This window comes from Meriones unguiculatus, chromosome 5 (assembly GCF_030254825.1).
Source record: "Meriones unguiculatus strain TT.TT164.6M chromosome 5, Bangor_MerUng_6.1, whole genome shotgun sequence".
In the NCBI taxonomy this organism is placed as follows: Eukaryota; Metazoa; Chordata; class Mammalia; order Rodentia; family Muridae; genus Meriones; species Meriones unguiculatus.
In genome coordinates, this window is record NC_083353.1 from 37,808,088 (window position 1) to 37,824,672 (window position 16,585).

The following is a 16,585-nucleotide window of genomic DNA, read 5'->3' on the forward strand; positions in this document are numbered from 1 at the left end:
CTAAGAACAATTATAGTAAAAATGAAAAACCGAAGGCAGAAAATGAAGTTACCATGGGCTTACTAATTATCTAAAGTGAATATTATTGAAAAGTAAGAAAGCCTCTCACAATTCATTTTCTAAAGGAATCAGAGTAATTATTAGTTTTAAATTTTACCTAGTTTTAAAAGAACAAATGCTTATGTAACCATCACAAAATTATTTTTAAAATAAGATCATAATTACTACAAACAAGAGAAAAATAACACTGACCTGCATTGGAACAGGTTCCTTAAGATAATAGCCTTCGACAATCTGTTCTTTCCGATAGTGTTCTATGATGTCCCCGATACTGTTAAAATAATTAACAGTATAAATATCTTAGGATACAAGTAAACTGCTACCAAGGATTATCTATTTATAAGTAGTTTTTGACAGCATATAATCTGAATATATTCATAGAATTAATTAACATAATATTGCACTTTTTATAAAAACAGGAATGTTACAAATACAGGTTTACAGATTGTAATACATAAGTTAAAGATTGTGGTTTCCCATACATATCAAACATGCAGCCAAGTCAATGACACTTTACTCCATACTCAGAAAGTTGCATTCAGTGAGAAAATGAATACAAAGCTGTGTGTGTTTCTTTTCTTTCTTTCTGTTTTTTTTTTAACAATCCTTCAGACATGACAATAAGGAACTAAAAGAAGTAAACAATTTGTTTACTTAGGAACAAAGTAAGAATTTTTTTACATCAAATCACTTATACATTTGCTTTTGCACAGAATGTCATTATGTCATAAAATAGCACAGGAATAGTTAAGTAAAAATGGGAAGTTGAAGAATATAAAGAAAAACGAATAGCTAATTTCCCCTGTACAGTTGTCACTGTGGCAGGGGAGGATTAGATGATTTTGAATAAAAAGTACCATCAACTTTTCTATATATTTGGGAAATATTACTAATGAAACTTAAAGTAAAATGACATAATGTAACAAAGTTTAGGTTGCCACAGAATATTTTTTTGTAATAAAACTGTGTTCTGTAATTTATAGGTCAAATAAATGTCTGGATATTTAATTTCTACTTATACTTTTATTTTATATACTAAATGGATGTTTTTAAGATGCCCACAATATGTCTCTAAAGAGGTTTTTTTTTTTTTAATCTACCCTTGATTTTTTCTTCCTATAATTCTTCAGGATGACAAAATAACAACAGGATTTTTTGTATGTAGATGTACAATTCCAGCCTCTCTCCTACACTAAAAAATTCAAAAGTAAAACACAGGAGAAAGGTGGGGTGAAAACCAACATGATAAATTTTTAACACAATGAGAGATTTTGAAGACAGCATAAATCTAAAACTGAAGAAAACAGAAAATCAGAAAAAACTGACTGTAGCTATATAGCATCACAAAGATTGTTTTAAAGGAAAAAATTTATCTACGAAGATCAGTAAAGATCAAAGCCTTTTGTATGGATGAGGAGACAATCATGGTAAACGCAGGCATGGAAATATAACAGTTAAATGTAGTGATTTATACAATTGGTATGTTTTTAAATTTAATTTTGCTTATATATTTATTTATTGGAATTTATTCACTTTGTATACCCTCTGCAGCCCTCTTCCTCAACTCCTTCCAGTCCTATCCACCCTCCCTCTTCTCCCCCTATGCCCTTTCCCTAGTCCCCTGATAGGGGAGGACCTCTTCCTCTTCTCTTTGACCCTTGGTTATCAACTTTATGTTTTTAATATGTATAAATGATTCTTGGTAAGATAATTTAAATTTTTACAAGCTTGAATGGAGGCACCCTGGATGGGTAAATAAAGCTGCTCTCAGAAGCCACAGGTTATTAAATGAAAATTTCAGCACCAAGGGTGGGCTACTTCCTTTAATGCCCCCAAACAATATAGGCTATTACTTTTATTCATTAGCCATGAGAAAGATGTGGTAAGCTTCTATTTCTGAAAGCACCATACCTTGAACACTGAAAAATAAAGTAGAAAGAAAGCTAGAAGCTTCTTCCCTTTGTGTGGTTCTAGAAATCGCTATGCAAGTAGATGGGGAGAACTGACATCAAGTTTCAGTTGTAGATCCTCTGTACTACCAACCTACCAGGCCAGATGTGCCCACTGGCATATGACTATATAGGTATATGGGTTGGCTAGAAGAGTAGCCAACCACTTTCTGATGTGATCTGAGGCCTGGTTCACAGGAGAGAAAGCTCATCTGGTACTGTAAACCTGATCAAGTCCATGGCTGCAGCAGTCATAGGCTCTAGCAGGAAAGAAGATTCAGCTGCTGTTTTGCAGAGTAGACATGATGCACATCCAGATTTCCTTCTCGCAAAGAATAGTAGCACAAACCTTTAAAACAGCACTTGGGAAGCAAAGGCAGGTAGATCACTATGAGTAAAGTGAGCCAGGTCTATATAGTCCCAGGACAGCTAGGGTTACATAATGAGACATGGTCTCAAAAAACAATACAAATTAGCTTCTAATTAACTGTGTTCATTACCAAAGACTAGTGCTGTTTTCAGCTTTGTTCAAAGAAGCTTCTTTCTATAGTGCACAACAGTTACTGCTGAGATTTACAACTTAAGTGTCTGCTATAATTTGACATCTTATCTCCCCTTCCAAAACTCAGGGAGCATTGTGGAAGAAGGGACAGAATGAATGCAAGAGTTGAATGAAAGGGTGACATGTTGTACATTGTACAAGGCAATTGCATTTGTAAACCCTCATCAACTATTACCTGCACACCACTGCAAAAGCATCAATCTCTAAACACCCTGCCATGGAGAAGGGAGAGGCTCATGAGGGCCACCTCTCCCTGAGGATCTATAGACAATTAATAGTTGCTAAAGAAGAAAAATATATTTTCTTCAGTTACTGTAGCCACTAGGAGGGCACCTACTGATAAACAAGAAAATTCTATAGACACTGTGCCATGTACTTTAATTTTGTACATATTATAAAAAAGCAATGCACACTGCTACCTGAGCCCTACACAAGTGCAGTATACTCTTCAGTGTCTTACTAAAGCCCCACTGCTTCCTCTTTATCATTACCTAAATTGTACTTTTTTTGGTGGTTTCCACAACTATTTTCTGTTTGTTTGCTTTGTTTTGTTTTTCAATCTATCACAATTTGAACATCTTCTTTTCTAACACTTTGGAGCACTAATAGTGTACAAATGGCAACTTTTTTCTTTAATTTGTATTCAGCACACTAGATTACACTAAATAATTAGTCAATAAATATCTGCTGAGTTTAATTTGGCACTAAATGACTCTCCTATTCACACATTGTGTCAAAGCAGTAACTCAACAGTCACTTCGTGCAACAGAGCAAAATGTCTAATGGGAAAACAGAATACCATAGTATGCTGCTGTTAGATTTAATGAATATTGTATCACATATTCATATCTAAATAACACATACATGTTTTCTTCTGAATTACCTAGGAACTATTACTAATAATACTTTTTTTCTGTTCATCATCACATAATTTGTGCCTTATTTTTATATTGTGTGTCTGTGCAAGCACACATGTGTGTCTCTTGAGTCCAAGACACGTGTGGAGGTCAGAGTCAGCTTTTGCGAATCAATTCTCTTGTCCCATCATGGGTTCCAGGAATCAAACTCAGGTTGTCAAGCTTGCACAGCATTTGTTTTTTGACTCTCTGAGCTACCTTGTCAACCTTTGTTTAAAACAAACAAACAAACAACTCTAGGAACTCAAATCAAGATATCTTAACATTTTAAGATTAATGTATCCATAGGGAATAAAAAGTAAGATTGTCACATTTGGGGAGTGGTCAAGACCATTGTAAATCTTTATTAAGTCCCCGAATCATTTCTTCTTTTTCCATTATGGTCTCTACAAAGACTACTTTCAAAAATCTTATTAAGAGGCCAGTTTGTAAAAAGATTTATCATGTTTATAAAGATGACAAAGTTTAGACTAAAACAGTCTTCAAAATAAATAATCCTGGGTAAATTATTTCATCTTTGTGGTAGTTTGAATGAAAAAGAACCACCTAGACTCAGGAAGTGGCACTATTGACAGGTGTAGCCTTGTTGAAGGAAATATGTCACGGGGGGGGGGGGGGGTTAAAGTTTCAGAAGCCCAAGCCAGGCCCAATGTCACTTTCTAGTCCTGATGCCTGCTGGTCAGGATGTAGAACTCTCAACTACTTCTTCAACATCCTATCTGTCTACGTACCAGCAAGTTTTCTTACATGACTATAATAGACTATAAACCTTTCAATTATAAGCCAGACCCAATTAAATGTTTTTCTTTATAAGAGTTGCAGTACCTTGGCCCACTGCACAATAGGTAACAGTTGTGCCACTTGGTCTTCATGTGGGTCTAACAATGAGAGCAGAAGGGTGGGGGAGGGGGAGTTGTCTCTGACTCTGTTGAGTACCTTTGAGACCTTTTCTCCCTACTGGTCTGCCTCATCTATCCTCAATTGAAGGTGTACCTAGTCGATATCCATGGGACCCCTCCCCTTTTCCAAAGAAAATGAAGGAAAAATGGATGGATGGAGGAAGGACTGGTAGAAGAGGAAACTGTGGTAAGGAGGTAAATTAAAAGAGTAATTAAAAGTGTTGCTGTGGTCATGTCTCTTCACAGTGATAAAATTCTTACTAAGACAATTTCTTAAAAAAAAACACCTCAATTTGGATATTTAATAATTCAATTGCATATGTATGCTTTCAATGTATGTTCTAGGTTTCCCAAAATCTTCACAATGGGAAAATCTAATCTAAGAAAAATTCCAACTCTAGCTGAATTATAGGTGAAGATGTCTAAGCTCAGATTATAAGATTGAAGATAATCAGGTAGCTTAATATAATGAGGTGTGCAAACATCTACAGTTAAACCTTTCATTTAATGTCTTTTTAAATTCTCCACTGAACTTAGTAAAGATCTCATCACTGAATTTTGGTTTCCCAGATAATCAGCTATTGGAGCTATTGGAGCTCTTAAAACTCAAATTGGAACTTAGGAAATTCTAATTTAGTCAGGGATTATTAGGGCAGTATTAAGTTAAGCAAGTAAATATATTTTTAAAATAAGATCGTGCCATCCTCCAAAAAGGAAAATAATAGTACTCTGTATTATCAAAGTGGGCAAATGTTTCATCCAGCTTTCTCTTTTCCAGAAAAATATTTCCACTCTATATCATACAATTTCCTCTATTAATTTAATTACCTTCCTAATAAGCAAGCAACCAAAAATCACTGAGTTTTGAGACAAAGTTGTCTCAGAAGTTGAGAGGTAGAAACGAATCATGACTCACAAAACGTATCAACTTATCACCTTGAGAGAATAATCTAATTACATAATATTTGTAAAAATCAGATGACTCCTAGGGAATTACATACAAATAGCTTGTACACAAATATTTTAGTAGACAACAATATATTTGGCAGTAGACAGATTATTAATATTTACGTTTGACACTGTTTTAAAACATTCTCACAAAAGACTACTGCAACATTAGAAATTGAGGAAATTTATATATTTTGATTCCAACTATTTTTACCACAGTTAGAACATAATTTAAATTGTTTTATGATTTACCTGTTATAATATCGACCTCCCATCATAAACTGGTTGTTAGGTGTTGGGCAAATTTTAAATCGCTGAATATTTTCATTGGTCCGAAAATATAGGGAATAATCACCAGGAGTATTATCTGAGGGCCTCACAAGAAAGCTGCAGACATGGCCAACTGTAAAAATCAAGCTGTTAGTTTTATACTCTAATTATCAAATCAAAGAGAAAATAGGTTAAGAAATTTAAATAAGTCAAAGTCATGAGCACAAGCAAATTTTTATCAAAAAACTTTAAGACAGCGTTTCCTATTTTCATTTCATGTTTATAACCGTCCATGTTATTCCTGGTGTATCTTAACTAGTTCTGTTTTATAAACATATGGAATAGAAATTCTGTAACAGTAAATTCTGGAGCATATCTATACCCTTCCTAATTTCCTGTAACAATCACAGTAATTGGGAATTACATATTAAATAAAGCTCAGTTATGTAATTCTACCATGCACTCAAGAATGTATATTGGTACATGCCTTTAATGAGAACATGCCTTGAGAACTATATGGAGTTCAAAAGTTATTGAGTCACAGGTAGATACATCTCTGCTAGTTCAAGATCAGCCTTGTCTATAGAGCGAGTTCCAGGGCTGTTACACAAAGAAATCATGTCTTAAAAAACCACAAAAAAAATAAAAATAAAAATAAAATAAAACACACACACACATACACACACACAAAAAAAAAAGAGTGGGAGAAGGTATCTTTCAAATAAAAGGCCAAAAAAAAAAAAAAGACAACATAGTATCTTCTATTGATACATGGTATGTTATATGGTATTTGTAGACTAGAAATCATATGATCAATAAAAAGAATGACAAATATTTGCATCTGTAAATATGGAATGGTTTCCTAATGTATTTCTCAGCATTAAAAAGTATGTTATGTATTCTAAGTATGTTCTATGTAGGATAGAGCTGATACACATGAAAATGTACATCACAAGATCATATGGTCTAACAAACTGGGAAGGAAAGAGGGACAGAAGCTAGAAAAAGAAAAATATACTACAAAAGAGCTTATCATACATGTACATTTCAACTAAACAAAACCACAAAATACCAACTCTCCAGCGCTGGGAAGAAATTATAATATGCATGTATTAATCAAATGCTACAGAAAAGTATAGTACATGAGAAACAGTTGTTTCAACTTTATAAATAAAAACATTAAAGAATAAAAAGGTACCTGTCATTAATAAATTATAAGCTTCTTGTTTGGAAATCTTCCCATGGAACCATCTTAAAAGGAGAACAAATTAGACATTTAAATCAAATCCTGCTGCTTTCATGTACTCCAAGGTAACCAAAATTTTGTAATTTAAGCTGACATCAAAGAAATGTAATGGAAATGATCAATTTTTCATTCATTACATTTCTATTTTATTTTGAAAACTTACAGTGCTTTATTTTAACAAAGTAAAGGAAAACCGGGAACTGTCCAGTATAAACTACATTTTCCACGTTAATTACAATATTTTTTAAAGCAATGGTTTTAGTTCTAGTAGTATTTCTTACATGCTTATAGCAGAACTCCATTTTTCCTTGAAAAGTTTGAGAGGGACAGGGAAATGATACAAGGCAGATCCCTTCAAATTAATTTTTTCTAATGTTTCCTTAATTTTAATGTTTCCAAAATTAATTTTCTTTAAAAATGAAATCTCTCCTCCAAAAAATTAAAATGTAAACATTAAGAGCAAGTATTACCAACAGAAAGAACTAAGACTTTTTAATTCTGAGCTAGTAGCCTATCAAACTGGACTGGTATAGTATTTCATAATCTCTATTCTGAATTTAAGCATTTAAAAATTATTATAAATAATAGTTGAAAGTATGGCAGAATAAAATTTCAAGTCCCTAATATTTACCTTTTTATAAGGTGACATAAAAAAAAAAAAAAAGACTACTTTAGGATCAGGAGTGGTGACGCATGCCTGTAATCCCAGAATTTGGGAGGCAGAGGTAGGCAATCTCTGTCCACTGAGTCAGGCTTGGTCTACAAAGTGAGATCAGGCCAGTCAGAACCATATAGTGAGATCTTGTCTCAAAAAATAAAACAAATCAAATTATTTAAAAGCCAAAGGTCTAAAGATTTTTCCCTTATTTACATTAAATCAGATTTTCTGTTGCAGGTTGCCTCCAATCACTTCTCTTACAGTCTCTTGTGTCTTCTTTGGTCTACAATGATTTGTAGTAATGGGTTAAGTGCCAGTTGTAAAGTACATACACTACCAGACAAAGTGAGAGTGCTCCAAGGTGCTATTTAGAGGTCATTCATTCTGTTTCAAATTAACCTTTCTATTACTAGGGAAAGTAAAAAAGATAACTTGATTTTCAAGTAAATAAAGTAAGCTTTAAAAATACTATTCCAATCACTAACTTACTAATTCAGATTCCCTGATGTCCTCAGAACAGACATGCATAATGAAGAACATATGAAAAATATAGTACACAATTCTTTAAGACATATGGGGGTACATACTGTATTCAAGTAAAGGATAAATTATCATTTACTACACATGCTAGCATGGATTTCTATATTCTAAGAGAATTAGGTAGATGGAATTCAAGACCAACCCTACAGTTTTCTAGCTAGTAAAAATAAAAACCAAAGAGGATAATTAAAAAAAAAATTAAGTATTTTAAATGAATGCCTGTAATCTCAGCACTTAGGGAAGCAGAGGCAGGTGGATCTCTGTGAGTTCAAAGCCAGCCTGGTCTAGAAAGCAAGTCCAACACAGCCAAGACTACACAGAGAAACCCTGTCTTGAAAAACAACAACAAAACAAAAACAAGTTAAATTTTAAAGATGAATATTTTGAGTATCAAGAAAATAGGAGGGCATTGCAGCCAGTCCTGATGAGACCTGATAAACTAGTGTCAGATGGAAGGGGAGGTGGACCATCCCTATCAGTGGACTCGGAGAGGGGTATGGAAGGAGATGATGGAGGCAGGGTGGGGTTGGGAGGAAAAGAGCAAGAGGACTACAACTGGAATACAAAGCGAATGAAATGTAATTAATATAAAAAATAAATATTTAATTAAAAGAAAGAAAATAGCCTTAAGACAGAGGCAATATTATTTCTTAAGAGTTATTCTTGTATAAAACTTATATAATTCAAATACATCGTTTGGACTCTAGATAAAAGGTAAGTCCTTGCTCTTATGAAGTTCTAACTCTGGTTAGGGGGAAAAAAGTGAACAACTAAATACCATGTAAAACTACATGGTAAATACAGTCAATATAGTGGTATGTATTTTCTAGGGCATTTGAAAAAGGTACCAAGTCTTCAACATATATAAGGACTTACATGAAGGTTCACTGAACTCAAATTTACTAAGTTAGATAAATAAATACATAAAGAATTGAAAGGTAATTCTGACCTGGGAAACAGCTTAATAAAAGCACTTTTTAAAAGAGTCATTCATAAAAAAGGAAAAGTGGAAAGGTAATAATAAAATGTACATGAAACATGTTCATCACAGATCATCTTTTGAAGCTCTGCTGAAGAAAAGTTGGTAGAGAATAAGTTCAGGATTTTAGTTGAGAAAGTGGTACTATCTGGGATGTTCTTTAGGCAAACCATTCTAAGTCTTGGAACAGAGAACGTGAGGAGACTAATGATTTGGACAGCTGCTGTATAGTCAGAATGACTGTAGAAATTTTGTTTAAGAATGAAAAGGCACACATTCAATAAATTATTAGAAGAAGAAAAAGTATTAGAACTTAGTACTGTCCACACAGATATGGAGTTCAAAGAAATTAAGTTAGTCAAACCAGGTATTTAATCTCAAGGAGATTCACTGTAACTAGGGATACTTTAGAGAATTTGCCATACTTCACTACCATAGTCTCCACTTTAAATACTAAAGAGAGTGGGCACATACATAAAATAAATCAACACAAACTTAACTTATGCTAAATATCACATAAATACAAAGTTCAGAAAAATAAAAGACTAACATGTATTAATATAAAACATTTTAATATGACTTCCCAGCGATGTCTTATATTTGACATTGAAAATGAATGAAGTTTTAAATATATCCTGGCATCTTAAATCTGTAGTTTTAAAACAGAGATACAAAGAAATATACACCTTTGGAAATCTGAAGGATTTCATAATACTGAATTCAGATTCGTTTAGAGAATGTGTGAGGGTGTGTGTGTACACACCATGATATGCACATAGACGTCAGAGAATAACTTGTTGGGTCCTGGGGATTAAATTTAGATCATCAAATCTGATAGTAAATGCCTTTACCTGCTAAGCCCCATGAATTCACATTCTTATACACATTAACTAAACAGAGTAGTCACCATAAGACATGCAAAAAGTTAGTGTTCTACTTCTCAAAATCTGTAATATTAAGCAATGAATACTGATTGACATTTGCTACCACTCCAGCTCCTGTTTTCTGACAAGAGTGAAAGAAATTATTCTTTGCACTATGACCTATGTCAAGAAGCTATATAATGAAGAACAGCATTACTGTGTTTGCAGAAAATGGGACTATATATCACATATGTATATTCACACACACATACACAAAGACACACAAAAAAATGCTTTTCTTATGAATCCGAGTTTTTCAAGCATGAACCAGACTTTGAAACTGCTGATACAGACTTCAAACACTATCCAGGAAGAGTTGCTGTAACAGAGTCATTTGTATCAACATGGAATAATATAAAAATGTACTCACAAGATAAAAGAGGATATCCTCTAACTAGACAGAACTCCTAATGGAGGATGGGAAATACTAACTCACTCACAAAAACTTCAACCCAAATTTCACCCTGCCTACAATATGTGCAGAGATAAAGATAGAGCAGAGATTGAAGAAATGTCCAATCAATGCCTGGCCCAATCTGAGACCTATCCCACGGGAGAGAGACAGCCACTGACATTCTGCAATGCTCACAGACAGGAGCCAAGCACAGTTGTCCTCTGAGAAGCTCCACCTAGCAGCAATATAGAATCAGATGCTGAGACTCACAGCCAAACACTGAGCAAAGAAGTCTTGTGGAAGAGTTGTATGTGTGTGTGTGTGTGTGTGTGTGTGTGTGTGTGTGTAAGGATACAAGGTTCTGAGGTAACAGGCGCTCCACATAAAGACCACCAAAGCCAACTAACCAGAGCCCAGAGGACCTCGAGGAGAATGAATCACCAACCAAGAATCATGCATAAACTGGAGCTAAGCCCCTACACAGATAAAGGCGATGAGCAACTCAGGCTTCACATCGATTACCTAGTGAGAGGAGTAGAGGCTATCCTGTTGCCTGCTTTTTGATCACTACCCCCTGGAGTGTTGGGAAGGCTGCCTCACCAGGCCACAGGGGAAGAGGATGCACTTAGTCCTGATGCAACTTGATGAGCTGGGGGAGGGAGGGGCTCCCCTTTTCTGAGGAATAGGAGAGGGGGTGAGAAGAGAAAGGGAGAGTGAAGCCAACAGGAGAGGAGGAAGGGTGCTATAATGAAGATGTAAAGTGAATAAACAAAAACATTTTTAAAGATGAATATATATATATATTAAGAAAAGACATGAAACTGAAATAAGAGAACTACATGTGGAATATTCAGATTAATATATTTATTTTCTAATAATGAGATAATAAGAAAATAAAACATTTGAGGCCAGCTTTAAATTACATCTCCAATGCTGAGAAGTTGATTAAGAAAAAATAATATACTGAAAAGTTAACAGATGAATACTCTATGGAAATAACATGAATAGAATAGGATTAAAGGTGATGATTTTAAAAGGAATTTTATACACATGAAAGCAGTTTAAAAAGCTTATTTAAAAAAATCTTGCTGGTTATACTAAAATTGTGAGAATTTTTCACAAATATACATGATAAAAGCTAACTTTAAAAGTTCATTAATGATGTGGCCACAAAAAAAATAAGGAATATTTATAATCAGTAAGAAAATGAAGATAAACAGGAGAGCCTGTGCTATTCACTATAAGGCAAAGATAATATTCACCAGAACGTCTTTAGTTTGGTGATACATTTGTATATGGGTATAGGCCACTACTTGCTTAGAATTCTTACGAAGAAGAATTCAGTACTAGAACCTTAGGAAATAATTATGTATCCATTCTCTGAACCAAATCTTAAAAATATCAGTCTAAAAGTCATTAAGTATTTTGGCTATTTTTCTAATTTACATTACTTTTTTCCCTTTTAATAATTAATAAAAACTCACATTTTGCCTTCATGTGGATCTTCTTCTCGGCCCTAAAGGGAAGACAATAAGAGAACATTTTGTAAAATTAAATCTTAATCTAATTTCATTAAAATTGCTAAAAATCAGGTCTATTTCCTGATTTTCCACAAAATCAGGTCTATTTCCTATTTCCACAATGCTTTTCATAGTTATGTGTACATGAGAAAAGATGTTTCTATTCAAGAATTGCACTCTATAATCTTTTCTCTTTTGCCTGTTGCTGTTAGTTTAATAGTTAATAAGAAGAGAAGAAAGAGCCTGCCTGAAACTAAAGCAACATGCAACTACAGTGTAATTATTGGTGTGCCCTACTCTAACCTCTCTGAATTCATTAGTTTCAATTGTAGATATGCACTGAAAAATAAACCAACCAAAGGTTTTAAAGCCAAACCTTTACTATCCTCTCTTCTGTCTTCAAATTACTTTTTCAACTAACTCCTTTAATCATAGGCCTCAAGTGCTCAACTACGCATTTCCTGCTTATTCCTAGACGTCTCTATCTAGATGTCTCTATCATGGTCACACATAACTACCTATTTGCTAATCTACTTCACATCCCGACTGTAGTTTGCCTTCTGTTCTGTTGTGATTTTTGCTATCAGAATGTCCTTTCAACTCATTGTTACCTACCTGTTTAAAAGCACAAAACCACCAATGCAACCTCCACACACTAAAACATTTTGACACTAAAATGTGAGAACTCTCCTTTCTATGGAATACAAAATGCAACCCCTCTCTCTCTCTCTCTCTCTTTCTCTCCATTTTTTGAACTTAATCTTACTCAAGTCTGTACTGCGGGGGGCCTCCTTTGGTTGTTTGGTTTTTTTGTCTCTGTGTGTCTATCTGTCTGCCTCTTTGGTTTTTGAGACAGTGCCTCCCTGTGTAATCCTATCTACTATCCTGAAATTCATTCTGTAGACCAGGCTGGCCTCAAACTCAGAGATCTGCTTGCCTCTGCCTCCCTCCCAAGTGAACCACCATGACTGGCTGTTCTAAAGCTATTCTAACATTAATATTATTCACTCCACAACAGTGACTATTTTAAATTCTAAGCCATATTTTTATTAACATCATCACCACCCCAAACACAGGTTAAGATCATAGTTTTCATGTAGTATCTGTTGAATTATAGTTCTAGCAGTTTATACTGAATTTTCAATGAACAGATGATGAAGGAAAAAAAAAAGAAAAAAATATTAGCTATAGAAGAACTTCTCTTAATTAGGACCTAAGTAGTTATTCAGATTAAAATCAAACATTCAATACTATAGAAACTACAAAATAAATATAATAATAATAAATATAATAGCTCATTTTCTGTGCTCATGTTAGGTAATGTCCCCTTCTCCTATAATTGACTATCATTATTCTTCTACAGATGCTGGTTCTTACCAAACCAGTAAGAACATTTAGTAAGAACATTTAGTAAGACATCTGTTCTTACTCAAGTTTATTGATTTTGATCCAGCTATTCATTGTTTCAGAAAAAGTACAACCATATTTTCATCATCCCCTTTCATAATCAGAATAGGGAAGAGTAGTATAATAGGCAAAAGAAAGCCTAACTAACATAAAACAAAATCTAAAAATTTATATGAAAATCAACATGGACAATAAGATGCTTCAGTCTGAATGGTCCTGTCTGTGTGGATTAAGTACCTTTTCCAATGAAGAATTCTGAATGTTATTCAAAGAACTGTAAGTTATAGTCCTAGATCTTTTACTGTGTATGCGACTATAAATACAGAATGTATCACATATAACTTTCATAACTTAATTTTCCCTCAATATGTTTTATGCTTATGATCTATTTGCCAAAGTAAGCAGACAAAAGAATCCTAATTAGCAAAACAAAACACTCCACCATCTTCTACATGGACTGTAGCATAGTTCTGGAGAACCATAAGAGATCAGAGGAAGCCATTCTATCCTACCACACAAATATAAAAGGGAAATGTAAAATTATGTAAAAAATGTAAAATCAAAATTATAACATTTAATACATTTTGGTGGTACTGAGTATTGTCTGCAAAGCATGAACACTGAGTGCTAATATGAATCTAAAAACTTTTGTGATGACATATTATGCACAAGATGAATAATAATGTATGAAACGCTGCAAAAAAGCAAGGGAATATTCGAATTGTAGGACTTTGGGATTATATATGTATAATTAAAATTCTCTACGATTATTAAAAATTATATGCATTTTGAAAAATTATGTCCAGTAGATATAAGTACTTAATCTCAGATACCACTGCAGCCACTAGATGATACATTCTGTAGTGTCCAAGAAGCATTACTGGTAGGCTCTAAAGTTTGCTAGACTTTCCTGTCAACTGTAAGTATTTGTGATATATTCTATGCAGTGAATGAATATTTTTTAAATTTGTGTAAATACTTCTGCAAAGGTCAAAACAGTTTTGTGGAACTGTAATTCCCTCCCTCCCCTTTTTTGGTTTTCTTGGATCCTCCCCCCTTGGGTTTTTTCATTATACACCTTTATAGAACTCATTCTGCTGACTGAAAGAATATGGAATAATGTATCTCATGTCATTTTTGTAGAAGAAAAACTATTTGAAAGAAAATTTCTCAGGGGAGCGCTCCCTAACATGTATACACTGGTAAGCGTTTGTGATATGCAAGTTCAGAGCTTGTACAGACTTTTTTATATTTGTAAATAGGTTTAAATAACATGAAATTTTATACAGGTTTGCTCCTATGTTATTTAAGCATTATGTGCAGGTTATGATATTCACTACTTTTTCTATCTTAATATAGTATGGAATTTTATTGTACTATTCTTCCATTCTTAATACTGTACCACATTCCTGCTCAGAAACTGCTCACTTCCTTAAATTGTCTTTTTTTCCCCTAAGCATGAAATGTATGCACTTATAACTGCCTACTGGCTGTTCTATTAACATCCCAAAATGTGGAAGGCCTCCCAACTACTGTTTCTGCTGTGTCCTTAGAATGTGCAGTAAAAAATATAGCCCTGACAGTTTATGTTATATTTATTGACTTGCCTTATTTATTTATATTTATTTATTTGCTTAATTTACTTTGGTGACTGTTTATAGTTTTTAAATAAAAGATTGAATATTTTAAAAAATCTGAGTTAAATATACCTGCTGAAGAATAAGAGCACAAAAAAATTATCAAAATAACTACAAGTGATGGTTTAGTTCAGAAGTATAAAAGTAATTTCTGCAAAGGCAGCTAAATATTACAACATACTAATTAATATATATTTCTTTAAAAATATAATTTACTAACACTAAAAATATCTTAGAATTTCTTGTGCTTATGAATTAAAGCTTTTCACAAGAGAAATCTGTTTCTATTTGATGACCCAGAAATTAGACAACTTCTAAACTTTTATAAAGGATTTAGGATCTGAAATTTAGAAGAACAAATGAAACTTACCACCTCTTCTACTAGATCTTCAACAATAAGGCCTTGTTCATCTGTTCTTAGATTTGTAACCCACATCCATCCATCTTCAAGTTCATTGTGAACAATGAACATATCTCCTTTTAAGAAACTAAAATAGCAAATGACATTAAAATTTTTAAAAATAGACATTTAAGGGGATCCAAGAAGGTGGCACCAAGAGGACACTGTATTGGGCAATCAGGACAGCAGTGACTGCACGGCCACCAAGAGACTGAACTCTGGGCCCCAAAACACCAGTGACTTTGTTTCCCAGGTGAGAGGAAACTCCACGGTGTGGGAAGCAATCAGGTACATTCTCAGGTCACCCAGCTAAATGACGGAAGAGTTCACGGGTCCCGGCAGGCACGCTGTCACCAGCCCAGAGCTACACGGTTGCTCTGTCTGTCATCCCAGACAGAACTGTGGGTACAACACCAGAAACTGGGTTTTCCAGTCAAGAGAAACCCCCACGGTGAAGGAAGCAATTGGGACCGACCTTAGGTCACCCAGACAATCCTTGGAAAAGGTCCCAGGCTCCAGCAGGCATTCAGCCTCCAGCACAGAGACCTGACTGCACACCCAAATCACAGTCTCAGACAGAACTGTGGGCCCCAAAGCAACAGAAACCGGGTTTCCCTGTTGGAAAGAAACCCCAAGGTAAAGGAAACATCAGCTCGACCTTAGGACACACAGACAACCCCACAACACATGAAAAGTTCTCAAGAAAAGTTCCCAGGAGGGGCTGGAGAGTTGGTTCAGTGGTTAAGAGCACTGCCTGCTGCTCCAGAGGCCCTAAGTTCAATTCCCAGCCACATGGTGGTTCACAACCATCTATATTGGGATCTGATGCCTTCTTCTGGCATGTAGGTGAACATGCAGATAGAGTACTCATCTACATAAAATAAATCTTAAAAAAAAATAAAAGTAAGTTCCCAGGTTCCTGCAGGTGCACAGTAGCCCTCGCAGAGATACTCACCTGTGCATGCGTGTTCTACTCACCATCCTAGACTGTGAACTGTGGACCCCCAAGCACCACAGATTGGGTCTCCCTGTCAGGAGGAAACTCCACAGTACGGAAAACATCATATCTGACCTCAGGACACTCAGCTAATACCCAGAAATGTCCCTGGGTTCCCCCAGGCTCCAGGCTCTAGCCTCCTGCTGCACGCATAAGGGCTTCTACTGATTACAATGGGGCACAGAGCTCCAAACTCAGACCTAGAGAAGACTGGGATTAGCCCCCAGACACTGCTCCAGGACACAACCTGTGTCCCCAGCTAAACTGACAAAACCATGG

The 16,585-nt window shown here is 34.7% G+C and overlaps 1 protein-coding gene across 2 annotated transcripts in view; it reads right to left on the reverse strand.

Annotated features, from left to right (window-relative positions):
- Positions 1-16,585, reverse strand: part of Rasa1 (RAS p21 protein activator 1) — a 101,275-nt gene that overhangs the window by 44,408 nt on the left and 40,282 nt on the right. For both annotated transcript variants that reach the window (XR_009591858.1, XM_021661930.2), the window contains exons 5-9: positions 15,280-15,397; positions 11,830-11,861; positions 6,804-6,856; positions 5,588-5,738; positions 253-331 (exon numbers count right to left, since the gene is read on the reverse strand). Coding sequence is in view for 1 of the 2 variants with exons in the window: in XM_021661930.2 (XP_021517605.1) it covers positions 253-331; positions 5,588-5,738; positions 6,804-6,856; positions 11,830-11,861; positions 15,280-15,397 (433 nt within the window). In the remaining variant the exon portion in view is untranslated. The remainder of the gene's footprint in view (positions 1-252; positions 332-5,587; positions 5,739-6,803; positions 6,857-11,829; positions 11,862-15,279; positions 15,398-16,585) is intronic.